At 39.4% G+C, this 18,706-nt stretch overlaps 1 protein-coding gene and 1 pseudogene across 2 annotated transcripts in view; both read left to right on the top strand.

Annotated features, from left to right (window-relative positions):
• NAV3 (neuron navigator 3) overlaps positions 1–18,706 on the top strand; it is a 359,287-nt gene that overhangs the window by 182,412 nt on the left and 158,169 nt on the right. For both annotated transcript variants that reach the window (XM_054718827.1, XM_054718826.1), the window contains exons 10-11: positions 13,022–13,130; positions 13,780–14,163. In XM_054718827.1, coding sequence (XP_054574802.1) covers positions 13,022–13,130; positions 13,780–14,163 — 493 coding nt within the window. The remainder of the gene's footprint in view (positions 1–13,021; positions 13,131–13,779; positions 14,164–18,706) is intronic.
• Positions 11,462–12,433, top strand: LOC103288105 (transcription elongation factor A protein 3-like; annotated as a pseudogene).

Raw genomic sequence — 18,706 nt, 5'->3', positions numbered from 1 at the left:
CTACAGGGGACCCAGCCCCACCATGGAATGGAAACTCTGGGCACTGCCTTTGCTTCTAGCTCTACTGAAGCCCCAGCTACACATTTTCCAGGACTGGTTTAAGGAAAATGGGACTTTAAAAACTGAGGAATATAATTTCATGCAAATAAAAGCCATTCATTCTTCCATGCAAGTCGTAGAACATTCTTTTCCTCAAGGTATTCCAAGAACCCCATTCCCACTAGTATTCAGAGAAGTTCCCATTGTGCAATCCACTAATTATAACATACAGTGAAATGTATTATGTAATGTGTGGCAAGTAGTGAGTGAGATTCTTGCTTCTAGCCTATCCTTTTAAGATTCATGCCATGACCTTGATATTACAAATCTGGCTGAATTGACAGTTCAGATTTAACAGCTTTGGCTTGGGTTTTATTCTCACGTTCATTGACAAAAGGAATCTGGCACCAGAGACCATCTCTTTCATCCAGTGCCAGGAGATTCTGCCAAATGTAAAGTGAGCCTTATTTTTCATTCCACTAGAATCATTCAAGAAAGTTTTTAGATTTTTTTTTTTCTACATAGGTTCACACTTGCCCTTTTTTGCATAAGACCATCTACCAACATGTGTGACATTTGTTTAATGCACTTTTAACCTTTATCTAGAATTTATATTCAACTGAAAAACATGACTAGATGCCAGACTGACTCAGTATCAGCAAAGTTGGCTTGTCATTTATAAAAATAAAGTAATAAAATAATTAGATGAAATCAGGAAATAATTTTAAAAGTGAGAATTTCATTTAAATAGAGAGTTAAGCTAATGGTTGCATGTATTATTTCTGACCTACCAGACTTCTTATTGAATAATGAGAAATATCTGCTATTTAAGACCTTTGTATCTAGTCACTTAAGTTACCTTTTTCTTGAATGCTTAGAAAGATTAAGAAGATTGAGCTGGGGTAATTTAAATCAGTTTAGATCTTTTACTTAGTCACTTTATAATCATGTTTACTAAAAAGTTGGAAAGATTTCAGAACAGAATAGAAACTTTACTTTATTTTAGGTCATGACAAAATTAGAGTGATTTGTTTTTTACTATTGATTGGTCTTATTTCTTTCCTATGCATTTAGGCTTCCTCTTTCACCTACATACATTTATGTGTGTGAATCCAAAGAAGTATAAATACAACAGTCATGTATAAATATACACCCAAAGTAAGCAGAAATAACTGCCTTTAGAGAAGCAGTAAGTGGGTTCTTTGCTATTGTTCAGGATATACTTATGAACTGATGTATTTTCAGGGGAAAATATTACTGTAATTACTAGGTGTACCAGTTAATAATGCAAAATGTTTTCAATAGATGGAGTGACACATATGTTAATATATATGCGATTTGATATGTATGCTATTTTGTTGTATTGACAGCAAGCCTCAAAACTTCATATGTCAAATTTGCTGAAGGTGTTAACATCATAGATACTTTTACAATTAAAAATGTCAAATTTCATGCCAAAAAAAGCATTTGCAGGAAGTTTTCGTTCATTACTTTATTTTGATAAAAAAGTTAACGTATACTTTGGGAAACTTATGGTGAACATGCTCCATCTCAATATAGTTGTGAACACTGATTTAAATGCTTTAAAAGTGATGATTTCTATGTGAAAGACAAAGAACGTCCAGGTCAACCGAAAAAGTTTGAAGACCAACAATTAGAAGCATTATTGGATGAAGATGCATGTCAAACTCAAAAACAATTTGCAGAAAGATTAAACATTGCTCAGCAAACAATTTCCGATCATTTACAAGCAATGGGAAAGATTTTAAAGGAAGGAAAATGGGTGCCACATCAACTGAATGAAAGACAAATGGAAAACTGAAAAGTCTTCAGTAAAATGTTGCTTCAATGGCATGAAAGAAAGTCTTTTTTTGCATCGAATTGTGACTGGTGATGAAAAATGGATTTATTCTGAGAATCCCAAATGCATAAAATCATGGGTTGATCCAGGTCAACCATCAACATTAACTGCAAGGCCAAATCACTTCGAAAAGAAGACAATGCTCTGCGTTTGGTGGGATCAGGAAGGTGTGGTGTATTATGAGCTTCTAAATCCAGATGAAACCATTAATACTGAACACAATCAACAACAAATAATCAATTTAAACCATTATTTGATCATGAAACGGCCAGAATGGGCCAGAAGACACGGCAAAGTGATTTTGTTTCATGATGATGCACCATCACACACTTCAAAACCAGTTAAAGACACGTTAAAAGATCTTGCCTGGGAAGTATTAACCCACCCACCATATTCATCAGACCTTGTTCCTTCAGATTACCACTTGTTCTGATCGATGGCAAATGCACTTTCTGAGCAGCACTTAAAAACATACGAAGAAGTGGAAAATTGGGTCTCTGAATGGTTTGCCTCAAAACAAGAAAAGTCCTATTGGGACGGTATCCACAAATTACCTGAAGATGGGGGAAATGTGTAGCTAGTGATGGATATTACTTTGAATAAAGCACTTTTGATGATTCTCTTGAAATTATTGTGTTTTCTTTTATTACAAAATCCGCCATTATTAACCAGTACACCTAGCACAAATTGACAACAATATCTTTCAGCAAAAAATAAAAAAAAATTTAAAAATTGCTATTTTGATGTTTTCTCCATTAGGGTTATTTCTTTAAAATAACCAGCCCCTCCTTACTTGCTCCATTAGCCTTAGCCAAACGCTTTCAGGGTTGGCCCTGCAGGAAGATTGTATTTTCTGCCCCATTGAATCAGGGTGGACCATGGGATTTGATTTGGTCAATGAAATGTGAGTGGAAGTATGACATGGGCCATTCCCAAGCAGAAGCTTTCAAAGCCATTGCTTGGATTGCTCATGTCTTCCCTCGCTCATGAGATCATGTCTCTGATTGGAGTTGCTCCTTTAGCCTGGATCTTAGCATAAAGGGTACCTGGATCAAATAGGCAGGCTACATAGAATGGACATGAATGTGCATCTTTGTGTTGTTGTGTTTTTTTTTGTAAGCCACTGAAATTTCTAAGTTTGTCAATTCAATATAACTTAGTCTAAACCAGACCTTCTCAACCTTGGCCCTATCGACATTGTAGTGTGCATAATTCTTTATTGTGTGGCGGGGTCCTGTCACTGTAGGATGTTTAGTGTTTAGCAGCATCATTGGCCTCTGCCATTTAGATGTCAGGGGCATCACACATCCCAGACATGACAACCAAAAATATCTCCTGATATTGCTGAGAGAGCCAGTTAAAAATCACCCCCAGTTGAAAAACTCTAGTCATAGCTTAATAGTTCTCAAAATGGGGTCCCATAGCCAGCAATGTCTGTATCACCTGGGAATATGTAGGACAAACAAAGTCTCAGGCTCCTTTCAGACCCACTGAGTGAGGAGGGGTGGGGCTGAGGCCCAGCAAGCTACATTTTAATAAGCCCTCCAAGAGGTTGTGAACATTAAAGTTTAAGAACCACTGGCCTAAGATGAATGGTACACAAGCACCCTTGTATAAAAAAGGACAGAAAGTTAACTGTATTGACATTTAAAGCATAAGGATTCGCTGGTTGTGAATCTGTAAAACTTCAGAGTACGTGACAATATACTAGTGTAGTACCTTTCAGACAAATTGAAGTTTTAGAACTTCACCAAATTTACCATGATCTCATAGCCTGGCGATTCATTGAGTCACAATTACTAAAAATAAAGAAAAAGTTCTGATTAGAAATCCAAATAGAAGTGGCATTTTGATCCTTAAAAAATATTTAGAAAATGATGTTTTTAGAAGGGTGATTATCCATTGATATAATTTGACATTTGTGTCTTCATTTTATTTGAACTCATTTTATATAAGTATAATTTATTTTTTTAAAGAGCAAACATTGAGAATCAGTATTTGTAACTTACAGTTTTGTGTGTTTAATTGAAATTTTTTTTTTATCACAACTAATCACTGATTCCCTTTTGTACATCTGTGTAGATTGATCTAGGGATGGTGTGCCCTGAGCCTGAGCATAAGGAATAGTTAACCTTGCAAAGTAGATTGTCATAATCTTTAACAGTATAGGCAATATACAACAACATGCTAATTTATGTAATTAAGAGATTGGGTACTTCAAGGAGTTGATTTTTCTGAGGTGAAATATCAGAATTAATTTAATCATATTAGTGCAGACAATGATAGGGATTTATAAACAATTTCCATGACATGTGAATATTTCTATATATTTTTTCACTTTTCCCCTCTTAACAAAGAATGCTTATGGACAGAAAACCTCAAAGGTTTTTCTTTAAATACTTTCCCCTTAGCTCTCAATATTGTCTCTACTATACCTGGTAAGTATTTTAAAAGTTTTCCTAAAATCAGAATTTCAGGATTGTGGTATAGTACAGGATAGATGCAAGAAATGTATCTTAGTTAATTTTCTGTTTTTATCAAAATATTAAAAATTTGGTTATGCGGCAGTAGATTTATGGACTAGACTAGGAAAAATGCTCAATATCAAAAGATATATTGTACATATTATGTTTTTTATCACATCATTATGTTTGACACACTTGGCCATAAACTTTCCATTTCATGCTTTGAGTAAAAATATTGGGGGGGAAACCTTTTGTGTATGTGTTTTGTTTTGTTTGCTATTTTTTAATAGAAAGAAGTCATAATTTTTTTTGTTGTTGTTACATTAGGATTTTCCTAAATAGCTCAGAATGAAAAGCCCTTGAATTTGTACAAGATGAAGTGAAGTCTTTTCCTTTAAAGCATTATCTGCCAGCCGGAATGTCATGCTCCGTTTTTCAGGTCCTTTACACTCTTGAATTTGATTTGTGCTTTTACAGCACAAATCCCAACATTCAGAAGGCAGCTCTGCCTGCTTCAGCTGCCTGGAGCTAAAGAGAATTAGTCTGTCATTCTCGGTGTCGGGGAGTGAGTGCTGTGTGTGTGAGTCTTGTGAGTGTGTGTGTCCGCCTCTGAGACCGGGTGGCCAAGAGTGATTTAAATGTGCATGAGGTTAACAGCACAGACTCTCATTCAGCCGTGGCTTTGAAACCTGTGGCATTTGAGGCTGGACAGGCGCGTCGGTGTCTCCGGTTTAATTTAGCACTATGTTTGCTGCCATGGCAGCCAGCAGCATCCACTGCAGCAGCAAGGAAGAGCCATAGATCTGGGAATGCAGGTGGAATACTAACATGCGAGACGCTCGTGCAGGGCTGGGCATCAGTGCTTAATTTCTGCTCTTACGGGGCTCTGATGCAGAGGCTGTACATGCTGCTCTGTCAGCTCATCGAGAGTCAGGGGCTGCAGACCTAAATCAGTGAAGGGCTGCTGAGAGGTGGAAAAAAAAAAAAAAAGCAAGAGACATAGCTGGTGCTTCACTAGCTCGCGTTTGGGAGCAGAGAAGCAAGAGAGGGAAATGCGGACCCATCGCCCTGCTGAGACCTGCGATTGGAGGAAGATGGGAAAACGTAGTTGGCTTCCTGTGCTACTTTTCAGCTGGAGCAGCGTCTTTGGTGAACTCTTTTCTGCTTCAGATGTTCCAGCAAAATATCTGTAAGTACTGCTGATTCAGGAACTGATGTAGCAAGCTCAAGTGTGGCCAGCTACTTAATTGTGCTATCGCTCTGGAATCTTATGTGAACGCTTGAGCCTGCCTGGGCTTTTATTGAAGTGCATGTGTTAATTAAAACCAAAAAGGCCAGATGCCATCTCAGTGCAAAGAGACGATGTGAAGTCCCACTGAAAAGAAGAAACCACTAGAAGAACCATGCAGCGGCCGGCTGAACTCTCTGTGTTTCGAGGCAAAGAAGTGAGGAGGAAGGGAGCTTGCCTTCAGAAACAAAAGTCGCTGACCAATCTTTCCCTCACCAGCGAGGGGGAGAGGAGACCCACTGTGCGCATTTCCAACTGGTTTGGAAATGCTGCAAAAGCCAGCCAGAGGGAATCCCACTACGCGGAGAGGCCCTCGCTGTCCAGGTTCCTCTCGCGGTCCGTGCAGTCTCTGTACCACACCAGCGGCTCGGGGGCCTGGAGCCTCCTGCCTGCCAGCCAGTCAGGCAGCGAGAGCTTGGGGGACTGGTCTTCCCGGAAAGGCTTGGAAGGTGAGAGTGATGAAGATAGCCGGTCTGAGGATGAAAACGGGTCCTCCAAGCCAAGCAGCATCAGCAGGAGCTGGGCGGAGGAGGAGGGAGAGAGCTGCCTGCGGGAAGGCACAGCCCACCTGGACGAGGACGTGATCCTGACCATGCTGGGCGACCTGGAACAGGCACTTTACACGGACTTGTTGGGTAAGTCAGGTCTGCTCTTAACATGAGGATGGCATTTTAAGAAGCGGCACATGTGCATGAGCCAGATGTCTTCCATGCTTCCGGCTGCTGTTTTTAAACTGTAGTTACTCAAAAAAACATTTTTTTTTTAAATTCCTTGTTTCTTGAGATTGTTTTCTTTGTAAAGCTGAGTTGTGATAGCCAGTGGTGAAGTTTATTTGGAGAAAGTAAATAGCACCAATCTGCCCTGGGCGTTATTGGCCTTGGCATCCAGTACATTCTAGACATCCATAAGTAAGCGTTAATATTTTAAGACTCCAAACATGTTTTTTACTTAGTCATTATTGGGGACTTTTCCTTCAACTTCTCTCGAGCGAACCTCACCCCAGCGTATAATGAAGAAGGAAGGGCCTCAGGAGTAAATTTTCTGTATAGTCAGGTGTTCCCTCTACTGCCTCAGTGGCACGTGGCCCTTGTCTAGACCTCAGTGACAAGCACCATGAATCTAGTAACACTTTCAAAAATGCGGAGGCCTCTCTTGACAGCTTTACTCACATACATTTTGGGGTGTTGGTTTTCTGTGTGTGGTTTTTTTTTTTTTTTTTTTCCGGTGGTTGGCAAAAAAATGCTCCTAAGTGTGTGTACATTTAAACTGCTATGTAGATAATTGAACTGCTTTTATACTTTACAAACTAGGCCTTTTTGATTACAGGGCTCTCAATAGTAACTTCTGAAATAATCTTTAACTAGATATGAAGATGTCTGAAGTCATTTTTTTAGTTTTGTGATTACACTTTAACTGCCAGTTTGGCACTTGCCTGAATAACCAAACTAGATACATTTTTATACCTGAATTCAGTGCTTTACCGAAGGGTATTTACATCATAGGTAGTCCCTTATTAAAAAATCCACAAGTACTAAACCATTAAACTCATATTTTATGTCAATGTGTGTTTTCACAAAATACTTCACAGAGGACTCCTGAAATTGGAAAGAATTGAACCCAACCAGTTATCTGTTCGTTTCTGACTCATACAACTGATGCTAAATATAGGTTTGCCTTTATTCTCTCTGTAGGCCCTTCTGTAAGGAGATATTGTATGAGCTTTTCTGGAATCTTCGTGAGCCAGCTTTAGAAGCACAAAGCTTATAGAGACAGCAGAGGCAATTACTGCTCAATTTTTAATGTTAGTTTGGTTTTAAAAGAGTAATGTGTCCACAGCTGCGGAAATGGTGATTTCTGAATCTGAATACACCAGGTGCTCAGAGGCTGAAGATTTGCTTCTGCACCATTGTGTGATTTCTGTCGTGAACTGCTCTGCCCAACAGACCCGTGTGCAGTACAAAGGCAAGGCAGGGAGTCCTGACCCTTAAGGATCTTTTCCTTTCTTTGCTCCTCGGGAACTGTAAAATCCGATGATATTCATCTCTTGCCTTTAAAATGGGAGCATTTGTCATGTTCTAAGTACTTCTTATGTAAGTGTTTTCAAAGATGAACAGAGAGCCTCCCCAGACAGTATTGGTTGGTTGCTCCGTGAAGGTATAGCATGCTGTGGGTGGGTGTATATATGACACATGCCTTTCTGTGCATAAGTAACTTGGAGCATTACTGTCAGAGGGACTCTCAATAGAAGTCTGTGTATTCCAGGGTTTTTAAAGTGAGCTTCTACTGACTTTGTGGGATTATTCCCTTTAAGCCATTTTTTCCACTTATACCAGTACTCAAAAATGCAAATGAGAAAGTAGGAGGAAGAGTTTTGTTCAAATAGCTCTGATATGAATAATCATAGCAGGATAATGAAGCATCCCAATGCAATTCCCTAGATAATTGATGCATGTTAAGTTGGTGGATATTTGCAAGCCCATAGCCCACAGGAATTTCAGGATTTCTGCCATGTGGCTGACTAGGTTTTGCTTCTGGCTCAAAATGGCCTCTTCCAAGTTAATTTTTGGGCAGGGTTCCTTGAGTTTCAACTCTTCACTCTTGGATATCCTAATAAATCAGACAGACAAGGGTCTGCACCGTAGCTCTTTATAAGAATATATTTATAAGGTAACTGATGAGATAAAAAAATTTCTGTCCAAATCACTGTTGAGGTCCTCCACAAAATTAGGGTTATTTTTCAAAATAAATCAGGGAGCTGTTCTCTAACTAATAACATTTGTAATATGGATGGTGTCGAGGACATCATTCTCTGAATCAGGTTCTTTCAGATGTAATTTGATTTCCTATTAAAACATGACAGTGCTGGCAGTGTTAATTACAATGTGTGTAATTAAAGCCTAGAAAATAAGAGCAGGGCCACACAGATTAAACGGTCTGTCTGCCAGTAAGTGAAATTGCAGAAGCACCAAATGGAGCCTGTTATTCTGTGCCCTGCTCACAGAGGAGACCTGACAAGCATGAGAGAGCAGTTTGCACACACATTAACAACTCCACGTGAGTTGCAGAACATACTGTTCTGGAAAATGGGTGTAAGCCCTCACTATTGTGTCTGATACTTATGAGGCTTCCTTCAGGAATCCTATTTGGCTTTGAGATTATGGAAGTGAGAGGGAGACAACATTTTTGTGACTAAGTAAATTCTTCCTATGCAATTTTCTGCTAACTTTTGTAATTAAATGTTGAGTTTCTTTTTTTCGTGTGCCTTTTTTACATTTGACCTTTTAAATTGTAATTTCCTCCCCACCCTCAGTCCTCTAGACGTTATTTGGATACAAATTTACAGGATATTTCAGACCTGAGCAATCTTTAGGGGATTTGTAAGTGCATTTAAGTATATCTTGTATTTGTAGGTCATTGAGAACATGTACTGGAACACATTTTAGTTCGGTTACTATCTTTCATGACATGAATGAAGCAGTTATGTTTTGCTCAATAAAGTGCTGGGAGGAAAAGGTCCATTGGTCTGATTGTTATCAGTGGTGCAGTGTCATGAGTGGATATCATGCCGGGACAAACCAAAGGGGGGGGGGGTTATGGTTCTGAAACCTGAGGGGAACTATGCAAACAAATAATGAAATGGATTCAAGTGGAGACTCCAAGGATCTTAGATGCCTGTTGGATTGGAAGAGGAATTTTTTAAAGATGAAAATGTGAAAAAAAAATTGGTAAAATTGAATATCTGACAATATAATATTCTTAAAGTGTATACAAAACAAATATTGAACATAGTTCTCAAATATCAGTGTAATTAATATTATGCCAATTGGCAAGCGGTTGAGATTCACTTAAAAGTTCTCCCAGAGGGAAGGGTATCGGCGATAGAGGACATATAATGGTGTATGCCAGGACCTTGTGTAAGGTCAGCGGCTTGTACTCCCTTCTCCCTGCAAAATAGGATCAATTCAGTACTGTCCTCCTTTAAGACTTCTCGTCTCTTACCATCGCCGAGAAGCAGAGGCTTCCACACTGTGTGACATCTTATGAGCATAGGCTTTAGTGCTTCTTCAAATCTGCCTCCTCGCCGTTTCTATGTCCACTTTGAATAAAATATCTTCTTTACCTCTGCCTTTCCTTTGATATAATAATATTGTTGTTCTGCCGGTCAAGATTTTCCTTACAAAACACTCCTTTTTCTTCAGGGTTCTGCCAGATTATTTAGAAGTCAAAGGTAGACTTCTTTCCAGCCATCTCCCCAATAGGCTGTGTTATTTTTATGAAGAGAAGGGTTGAAAGAATTTCCAGGGAGAATATGGTTAGAGTTCTGAATGTTAATTTAATTTAATTTAAACGAATGTTAATCTATAAGGTTAGAGATTGTGTGACCTGAATCAGTGCAGGAAAGGTTTATGCCATGTGCATGAGGGCACAACATGTGTTTTACTATTTCTTAACCTTTTGCACTCGGATGTCGAGTGTGACTCGACACGGTTAGCATCGATAGCAGCTCGAGAAAAAAGCAAGTGAGTGCAAAGGGTTAAAAATAGATTTACTCTAGGGAAATTTTTCAGTACTTCCTAAGTTTGGAATCATAATGCTTTTAAGCATATTTTAATCATTTGACTAATTTGTAAATTGAAAGGAAGAGATTTATAGACTGGCAGCAGAATGGTGGTTGTCTTGGCAACCATCCAGAATGAGGAACAATGAACAGTGTAGTAATATTTGGCTGAAGAAGAAAATAGGAGAATTAGCAGGAGCTGTCTTCCAATATGTGAGTGACTGCCATGGAAAAGATCATGTCAAATTGTTCATTTGGTTTCAGAGCCGCTGGGACCCTAGGTGGAAGTTAAAGGGAGGCAAATTATTCCCGTCCTTAGAGATGTTTTTACATTTAGATGGATCTGCTATTGGAAGGATAATCTTTTACTGGGAAGGAAGAAACCTCTTGGAGGTTTCAGGCCGGGGCATCAGGCCGGCTCCATAGTGAGACATAAATGAGCTCATTCATTGGCTAAGGGATAAGGCGAGAGAGTCTCTGAAATCCCCACCCTACAATTATAAGTGTTAGACGGTGCATTTAGCGTGAATACTGTGGAAGAAAATTAACAGGTTGAATATCTAACTATACTCTTAAAACAGATTATAGATATGCATCTTGTGTTTCTATATGACAGTTTCCATAGTGGAATTTAATGTATGCCATTTTTTAACTTCACTTTTCCTTCTCTTTTTCTTTTACTTCCATCAGCTTTCTGTTCCTCCCCTTCCTTCCCTTTACTTTGCCCCCTCTTAATCCATTCATTCGAATTCCTTCTTTTCTTCTTTCTTATTACATTTTCTCATCATTGGACATCTCATTGAGCCTAAATTAAACAGAATAAAAGCTGTTTTCTCTACTCTCTTGCCATGTTATTATTATCCAGACACATTAGCTTCAAACGGCCACTGGCCTGGGAAGTATTGCATGGCCACAAACTAATGGTTCAGTGGCACCTCTGCCCCAAATGACAGTAGTGGTTGTGAAAGGCCGGCATCTGTCACTCTGGCGGAGCTGTTTGTCCCATGTGCTTTACGCACATTGTCAGTTCGGCCTATGACGTTACTGGAACTCTAGTGTCACATGTGGGTGTATGTTTTGTTCCCTGTAGAAAGTGGAGACATAATGAAAAATAAAGCTATCCAGTGCTGTAAGTCTTGGCCCATGAGTAGTAGAATAAAAGACTTAAACAGGTATTGCCTTGGCCAGATTGCATGTCCTCTGCCTCTGTGCCTCCTTCCCAGTGGCCCCACTGCTGCCCCCGGGCCAACATGGGCCAGGAAGAGGAGCTGCTGACAATCGCCCCAAAGCTGGAGAAGACGGTAGCTAGGATGAACATGGAAGGGAGCCTTCACCTTCTGAAGAAGCGGAACAGCTGCCAGATGTGCACCAGTTACTCAGACAACCAGGATTGGTGTCCCTATTAATGGGCTAAGCACAGCTCAGATAAGCAAGTGGCGTCCTTGGCCACAGTCCTCATCAAAAACTGGAAGTGGCTAGTGGACTCCCCCGGACCCCCCAAAGGAGAAAAAGGAAAGGAAAGAGAAGAAGCCAAGAAGAAAGAAAATGGGCTTGACTCTTTCAATTGGAAGCCAGAGGCAGGCCTTTCTCTTCCAAGGAAAAAGCAAGGGGAAGGGCCCAGAAGCCATCGATGGAAGGATAAAATGGCACATCGGAAGTGGAGACACCCCCCCAAACACCCAGCAGCCCCTTGAGCTCCACCTGTGCTCCCTCCATCTGCCTCCTGGCACCCTGCTCTCTCACAGGGGACTCTGTCCTGGATAGTGTGTGAAGATGCTCTCTGAGGCCTTGATGGCAGGTGACAAGGACTATGGAGTCACTGTCAAGATGGCATCAGAAATCAAAGATGATATCTAACAGGAACTCAAGAGCTGAGACATGAAGTACTGGAACCATGTGCACAGCTGAATCAGCAACCTCAAGGACCCCAGGAACCCCCTGCAGCGGGCAATGCTTCGTGGGGCCATCTCTGCCGGCCTCGTTGCCAAGATGACAGCAGAGGAAATGGTCAGTGGTGAGCTGAGGGAATTGAGGATCGCCATGACCCAGGGGGCACTTTGTGAGCAAGAGATGGCCAACACCGGTGGCACCTACACTGACCTCTTTCAGTGCAGCGGAAGCAGGAAGACTGTACTTGTAACCAGGTGCCGCGCAGCGCCGATGCGCCCATGACTACCTTTGCCTTAAGCAAGGAGTGTGGCAATCTTTGGATGTTCCCCTGACAGAACTGCCAGGCAGGGTTTCATTGAACAAGGGGAGGAAGAACTAAGAGAAAGCACTAAGCCATTGTATCTGAAGAAAAAAAAATTAAAATGAAGGAGGTGAAAAAAGATATTGTTCCTATTAGAAAAGGCTTCCATACTATTATCTTATCTCAGACTCTACATATGTACTTGATTCATAGGCAAGTTTGTCTCAACTATTCTGAGTACACTTAGAACCAGGTAATTATAGAAATAACTAGGGTCTAAATAAGGTCATATTTTTAAATTAAGCTCAGTAACATGGAGTAGTATACACTGCATTTCCAAATGACTCTCTTATTTTGCAGTGATTAAGGTCATAGACCTATAAAGTATTATTGCATTATCTCCACCTTGAATTATTACTTGTAACATTACATTTGTTTCTATTCACATTTTATTTGTAGAAAGAAGAATTATACTTTTTTAGGTGATAATCAGTTGGAATTTCCTACCTATCATTTTACTTTTAAGGAAAAGATTTTATTTTATTTATATATGTGTATAATTATTCTCAGGACAGTAAATGACAAGAATAATAAGTGAATTATTGTGTTACTTCTCTAGGTGAAGACCCTGAAACAAGAAGAATGAGAACAGTGAAAAACATAGCAGACTTGAGGCAGAATTTAGAAGAGACTATGTCCAGTCTTCGTGGGACCCAGATAAGCCACAGGTTTTTTCTCAATTCTGCATATTTTGGGGCCAGTAAAGAACAAAAATTACCATCAGGCATTTAACTTCTTATAAAGAGAGAGAAGGAATTTTAGTTTTCCTTTACTATTTTCTCACTCAAATTTTACATGACAACCAAAGGGTTACTTCTCAGCACATACATGGGGACTTTTTTTCTCCTATCCACCTTTTTTCAGTGTAATTTCCCATTCAAACTGATTTCACTACTGAAACTACCACCATCAGACTTTTATGCCTCCAGAAGTTGCTGTTGAAATGCATCTGAGAAAGAGTGATAGAGAGACTTTCAAATATCATTGTAGATAATTTCCAGAATAGGGTAAATTCAAGGTTTGTTGAGAATGTGGAACAATGTTTGTTTGTTTGTTTGTTTGTTTTTAATCTAAAATCTAATGATTATCTCTCTCTTGAAAGCAAAAATGCAAAAAACTGCAAATGAATGCCCTTTCCCGCAATTTAACATCTAACGAGGTGTTTAGGATCGCATTATGAATGTATAATTTGGCTTTCCTGAAAATAACATTCTGCTGAGAAATGACTCTGAATTCTGGCCTTTCCTGTCTTGTGTCTTCATGGTCAATGCCTCCATGTGAACCATAGTAGCATTGTTTCTCCATTTTACTTGACAGCACCCTGGAGACAACATTTGACAGCACTGTGACAACGGAAGTGAATGGAAGGACCATACCCAACTTGACAAGCCGTCCCACCCCCATGACCTGGAGGCTGGGCCAGGCGTGTCCCCGACTTCAAGCTGGGGATGCTCCCTCCCTGGGCGCTGGCTATCCTCGCAGCGGTACCAGTCGGTTCATCCACACGGACCCCTCCAGGTTCATGTACACGACGCCTCTGCGTCGAGCTGCTGTCTCTCGGCTGGGAAACATGTCACAAATTGACATGAGTGAGAAAGCAAGCAGTGACCTGGACATGTCCTCTGAAGTCGATGTGGGTGGATATATGAGTGATGGGGATATCCTTGGGAAAAGTCTCAGGACGGATGACATCAACAGTGGGTAAGTGACCCTGGGTCCTGCTCTCTAACAGAACTATGGAGAAAGGAAAAGTGGTCCACTCAGATGCACTGGTTATAAAAAGAGCACATCATTTAGTTCACAAAGTCATTAGAAAATGTGAGAAATCTAAGGCGTTGGGGTATTCAGGTCCTCTCTTCTGCTCATTCATGGAAAGTAAAATATCTAAAATTTCTATAAAATCTTTTCATTACAAGCCATTAAATTTTTCTATTCTTGGTTCAGAGAAACATGTGTCCGGTGTTTTTCAGAGTGATCTTTCACATGCTTCTTAAATAAGAGATTTCGTAGAGAAGGACAAGGGAAGGAGACAGGACTTTTGTTGAGCTGCTTGATTTTCGGGGGCTTGTCAAAGCTGCCTTTGCTTGAGGTTCAAATATTTTCTAGCACTCTTAAATTTTGCAACTCCAATCTAATTTGAGGGAAAAGCATTTTAGAGTTTAATGTTTCCATCTATTTGTTGTGATGATATCAGATTTCCTTCTTTCTCGTAATCCCTGTTTTCCTCATCTTTCCTATTAGATTCCCCAAAAAATGTTGTGATTATAAAACTCTTAAAGTATTTTGGCAATTTGGAATATTTAGTTCAATCTGCGATGAGCCTCAATGGAGGCAGTAGGATAGTTCTATTAATAGAACTTTTATTAACAATTGTAATTGCCCTTTTGAATACTGCCTGTTACCTATTACACTGTTGTTAAAGATACTGATTCATTTAACCTTCCACCACCAGCCCTTAGGAGGTATTTTTGTACATGCTTGTTTTACAGATAGGGAAATTGATCCTAATCGGACCCAATTGTTTATGCTCAGGAAAGACCAGACTGGCATTAGAACTCAGGTGTGTCTGACTTCAAAACCCAGGCTCTGTTAATGCAAGGACAAGCTTCCCAATTAACCTCACTATATTTTTTCATGTGAGTCTGGGTTTTGACCTTTCCTTTGTCCTTATACATCTGAGAGGACCGTGTCAGAAATCATTCTTCTACATGACTAACCCTTCCTGACTTCATTCCTGGAAGCTTGTTTGAAGGGTGACAAGACCTAAAAAGTACAAAAGAGGTGAAATCAGATTCATAGCTCTGCTCTGATATCCTGACAGCTACCAGTTCATTCCAGGTAGCCTCCTGACATGAGTTTCTAACGATTTATAATTAGGGAGACAGATTATGGTCAATTAAGGTAGGAAGTAATTGAGTTGCCACTGGAGTCAGAGTTCCTAATTTAAATCTCTTTCTAGAATTTTCTCTCTGTGGACTCCTTTGGAGATTAGTTTATCCAAATTCATTTTTGTCACCTGTAAAAAGGATAACATTGCAGAACCTCCACAAAATTATTTGGAATGAAGGAAATAACCCACAAAATTGTACATAGCACAAACCTTGTCACAACATAAGTAATCAATAAGTTTATCATCATTGGAATTACATTTATAATCATTAATAATTATAATAAATGACTATTTAACATCACCTAGAAGGGAATATCCAGTTCAGGGACAGGATGGCAACATAAGGATAAGGCATGAACTTTCTCTCCTCTGTATGTCCCCTCTTCTCCATTCTTTCTTCTCTCCCTCCCACATCCTCCTCTCTTTCCTTTCTCTATTTCTTTACATGGGGGCACATATGTGTATCTACTTTTTATATTCACCACTGGATGAAGATCTAATTGTATACATAAATATACACATATATAATTCATATATATACATATATACACACACACATGTATATATACATATATCTACATACTCACACACATATGTGGTGAGTTTCATTATTTGTGGTAGTTATGTTCTATAAAGTCCTCACAAACACTGAATTAGTGAATGCTGAATCACTCCCCTAGGGGAAATACAAATTTAGTTTCCTTTGAGCCTTTGGCCATAACATTTCCATCAATGTATCAATATATAATCTTGTTTCATGTGTATTTCAGTTGAAAGAAACCTTATTTATTATTTAATACATATTTGTTGATTCATTAACATTGAACTCACACCAACAGCAGTGTAACTCATACCTGAATGAAGCTTAAGTAAGACATATTTTTCCATAAGACATATCACAGCCTTCTTACACACAAGACAACTTTTCGGTGCTACATTTAAGGGACCATTTTAAACAGCAAAATCTCCAATAGAGGCACAAAAATGTGAAAAAAGTGGCTGTATTTAGACTGTGAAAAGGACGCTTCTATTTTTGCAGTAGGAGAGCTGCAACAAGAAGGCAGAAAGTCACCTTATTTGACCTCCGTCGGCAATGTCCACACGGGAAGCTCAGACTTCTCGCTGCTCTGAGCATGTCCGTGAGGGACATGGAAGAGCTGCAAGTACTGATTTGGGGGCTACACATTTTAGTGAGGAGCCAAATTCATAAATGTGGAATTGGTGGATAATGAGGATTGACTGTGTTTATTTACACACAGGGAACATGCTTCTCTGGGGAGAGAAGGCTTATCAAGGGAGCAGTTTAACTCAGACATCAAGGGACATCCACAGTGCAATGTGTAATTTCAAAAGGTTCATACAGATAAAATTTGAGCTGAGAGTTCAGAATAAAGAGAAAGCACTAAATCCTGGCATGAAATAGAACGGAATGAATAAGAAAAGGAAACACTTTAGTTCTGTTCCTAGAGAGATTCAAATAGCTAGAGAAGAGAGACATATATTAATATAAAAATTGTAAGAAAAAGTCTAAGTATTGCAGAAGATATGTCATTTGGCCACCTTGACTAAACTATAATTTTCAAAGCAGAGGGACAATTGGATTAGATGACATTCTATTACTTTTCCCTTGACTGAGATTCATAGAATCTGAATATTTAAAGATAAGATTTGAGAGACGGGAACTATTGTGACAGGCCTCAGTAATATTAACCTGAGAGGTCTAAAGTACGTACTATACACAATGGAAAGCACTGTGTCTTAGAGAAGATTACCTACTAATAGCAGAATATGAAGATGATGATGGTTTTGAAAGACCAGTTTAAGGGAAATCTGCAAAATGGGTTGAGGGAAGAAACTATGGGGATAGATTTCAGGCACTATTACAAGAACTTGGGTCCAAGTTATAAGGCCAGAAATATGGGATGAAAGGGGGGAGGGATTGATACAGGAGGTATCACAAAGGAAAATTTTACAGACACAATGATGGGCGGCTCATGAGGGTATACTAGTAAGAGAGAAAGATAATTCAGATAAGATACCCATTTTATAATCACAAGAAGTAGAAAATGATACCATTAGAGAAAATAGGCACAGATAGAACTTGTTATATTTTTATTCTGGTGAGAAAGCAAAGAGAGATGATAAGTACAGAGTTAAAATTGCAGAGTGGGAAACAAGGGTGTTACCAGACCGAAGGGGTCCATTTGCTTGAGCACATCAAAGCCCAATAAGACATGAACAGGAGTTTGCAGCTGAAAAAAAAAAAAAAAAAGACTTATTAAGGAGATGGCACTATGCCGGGAGTCACAGGTAGCTCATGCTCAAAGACCTGGCTCCCTGATGGCTTCTGGGGAATGGGTTATTATGGGGAAAATCATTAATCATGGTGACTAACAGAGTTAGGGTGGTGGTGTCTACTGACTGGTTGGTGCTAGGGTAGGGGTGATGGATGATTGCATTTGGTCCTGACGTCAGCCATGGAGATGCTCTGTCCAACTTCACAAGGGTTTGTTCTGTGGGATTGTTCTGCTTTGCTGGTTCTGGAGCTAAAACACAACTGAAGCCAAGATATTATGTTTAGTTTGACTGAAAACTCTGTCCCAATAGTCAGTAGACCCAAGACCTTGCTTGTAAGACTACTGGATGCTGACCAGCACCTCATTGTCTGGAGAGAGAGGGAGGTGGGTGAGCCAGGAGAGGGGTGAGTGGCCTCACCTGTGAGGCCAGTTTGAGTTAAAGGGGAAAAAATATCAAAATAAAAAGCCAGATTAAAGAAAATAAGGTTTCTGCATGGTTACAGGGGGATAAAGCAAAAGTAACTTAAACTAGTGTCCAGGATAGAGATATAATGGAGGGTGTGATCTCATATAGTAGATAGTAGAAATTATGGGAGACATGAGGACTTCTCAGAAAAGAATAGGGAGAGAAGAGGGGTAATGAGCTTATGTGTGTATGTATGTATATACAGGGTGTCCCAAAAAGTATATATACACTTTAACAGCTGATAGTTCAATTTTGAAAATGAAATGCATTTTAATAAACACTGCCTTTATAATTATTCAAAGTGTGTGTATACATTTTTTGGGATACCCTACATGTATTGAAATTTTTTCTCGAGTTCATCCTATGAATCAAGCAACATTTTAGGCTTTGTGTGTGCAGTGCTTGATAATTAGACACAGGGCCTTCCCTAGTGTTTTTATATGTGCTCATTTATTCAGTAAATGAATAGTAATGTATAGACACGTGTATGTGTGTATACATTCTTAGATAAGTAGTTTCTTAAACAACTGCTCTCTGCATATAATAATGTATATTACAGGCATACCTATACTCAGAAGAATTTTACAGGAC

This window comes from Eptesicus fuscus, chromosome 7 (genome assembly GCF_027574615.1).
Source record: "Eptesicus fuscus isolate TK198812 chromosome 7, DD_ASM_mEF_20220401, whole genome shotgun sequence".
NCBI lineage: Eukaryota > Metazoa > Chordata > Mammalia > Chiroptera > Vespertilionidae > Eptesicus > Eptesicus fuscus.
Note: the sequence above shows the minus strand (reverse complement) of the source record. Positions and strands in the feature narration are given on the sequence as shown.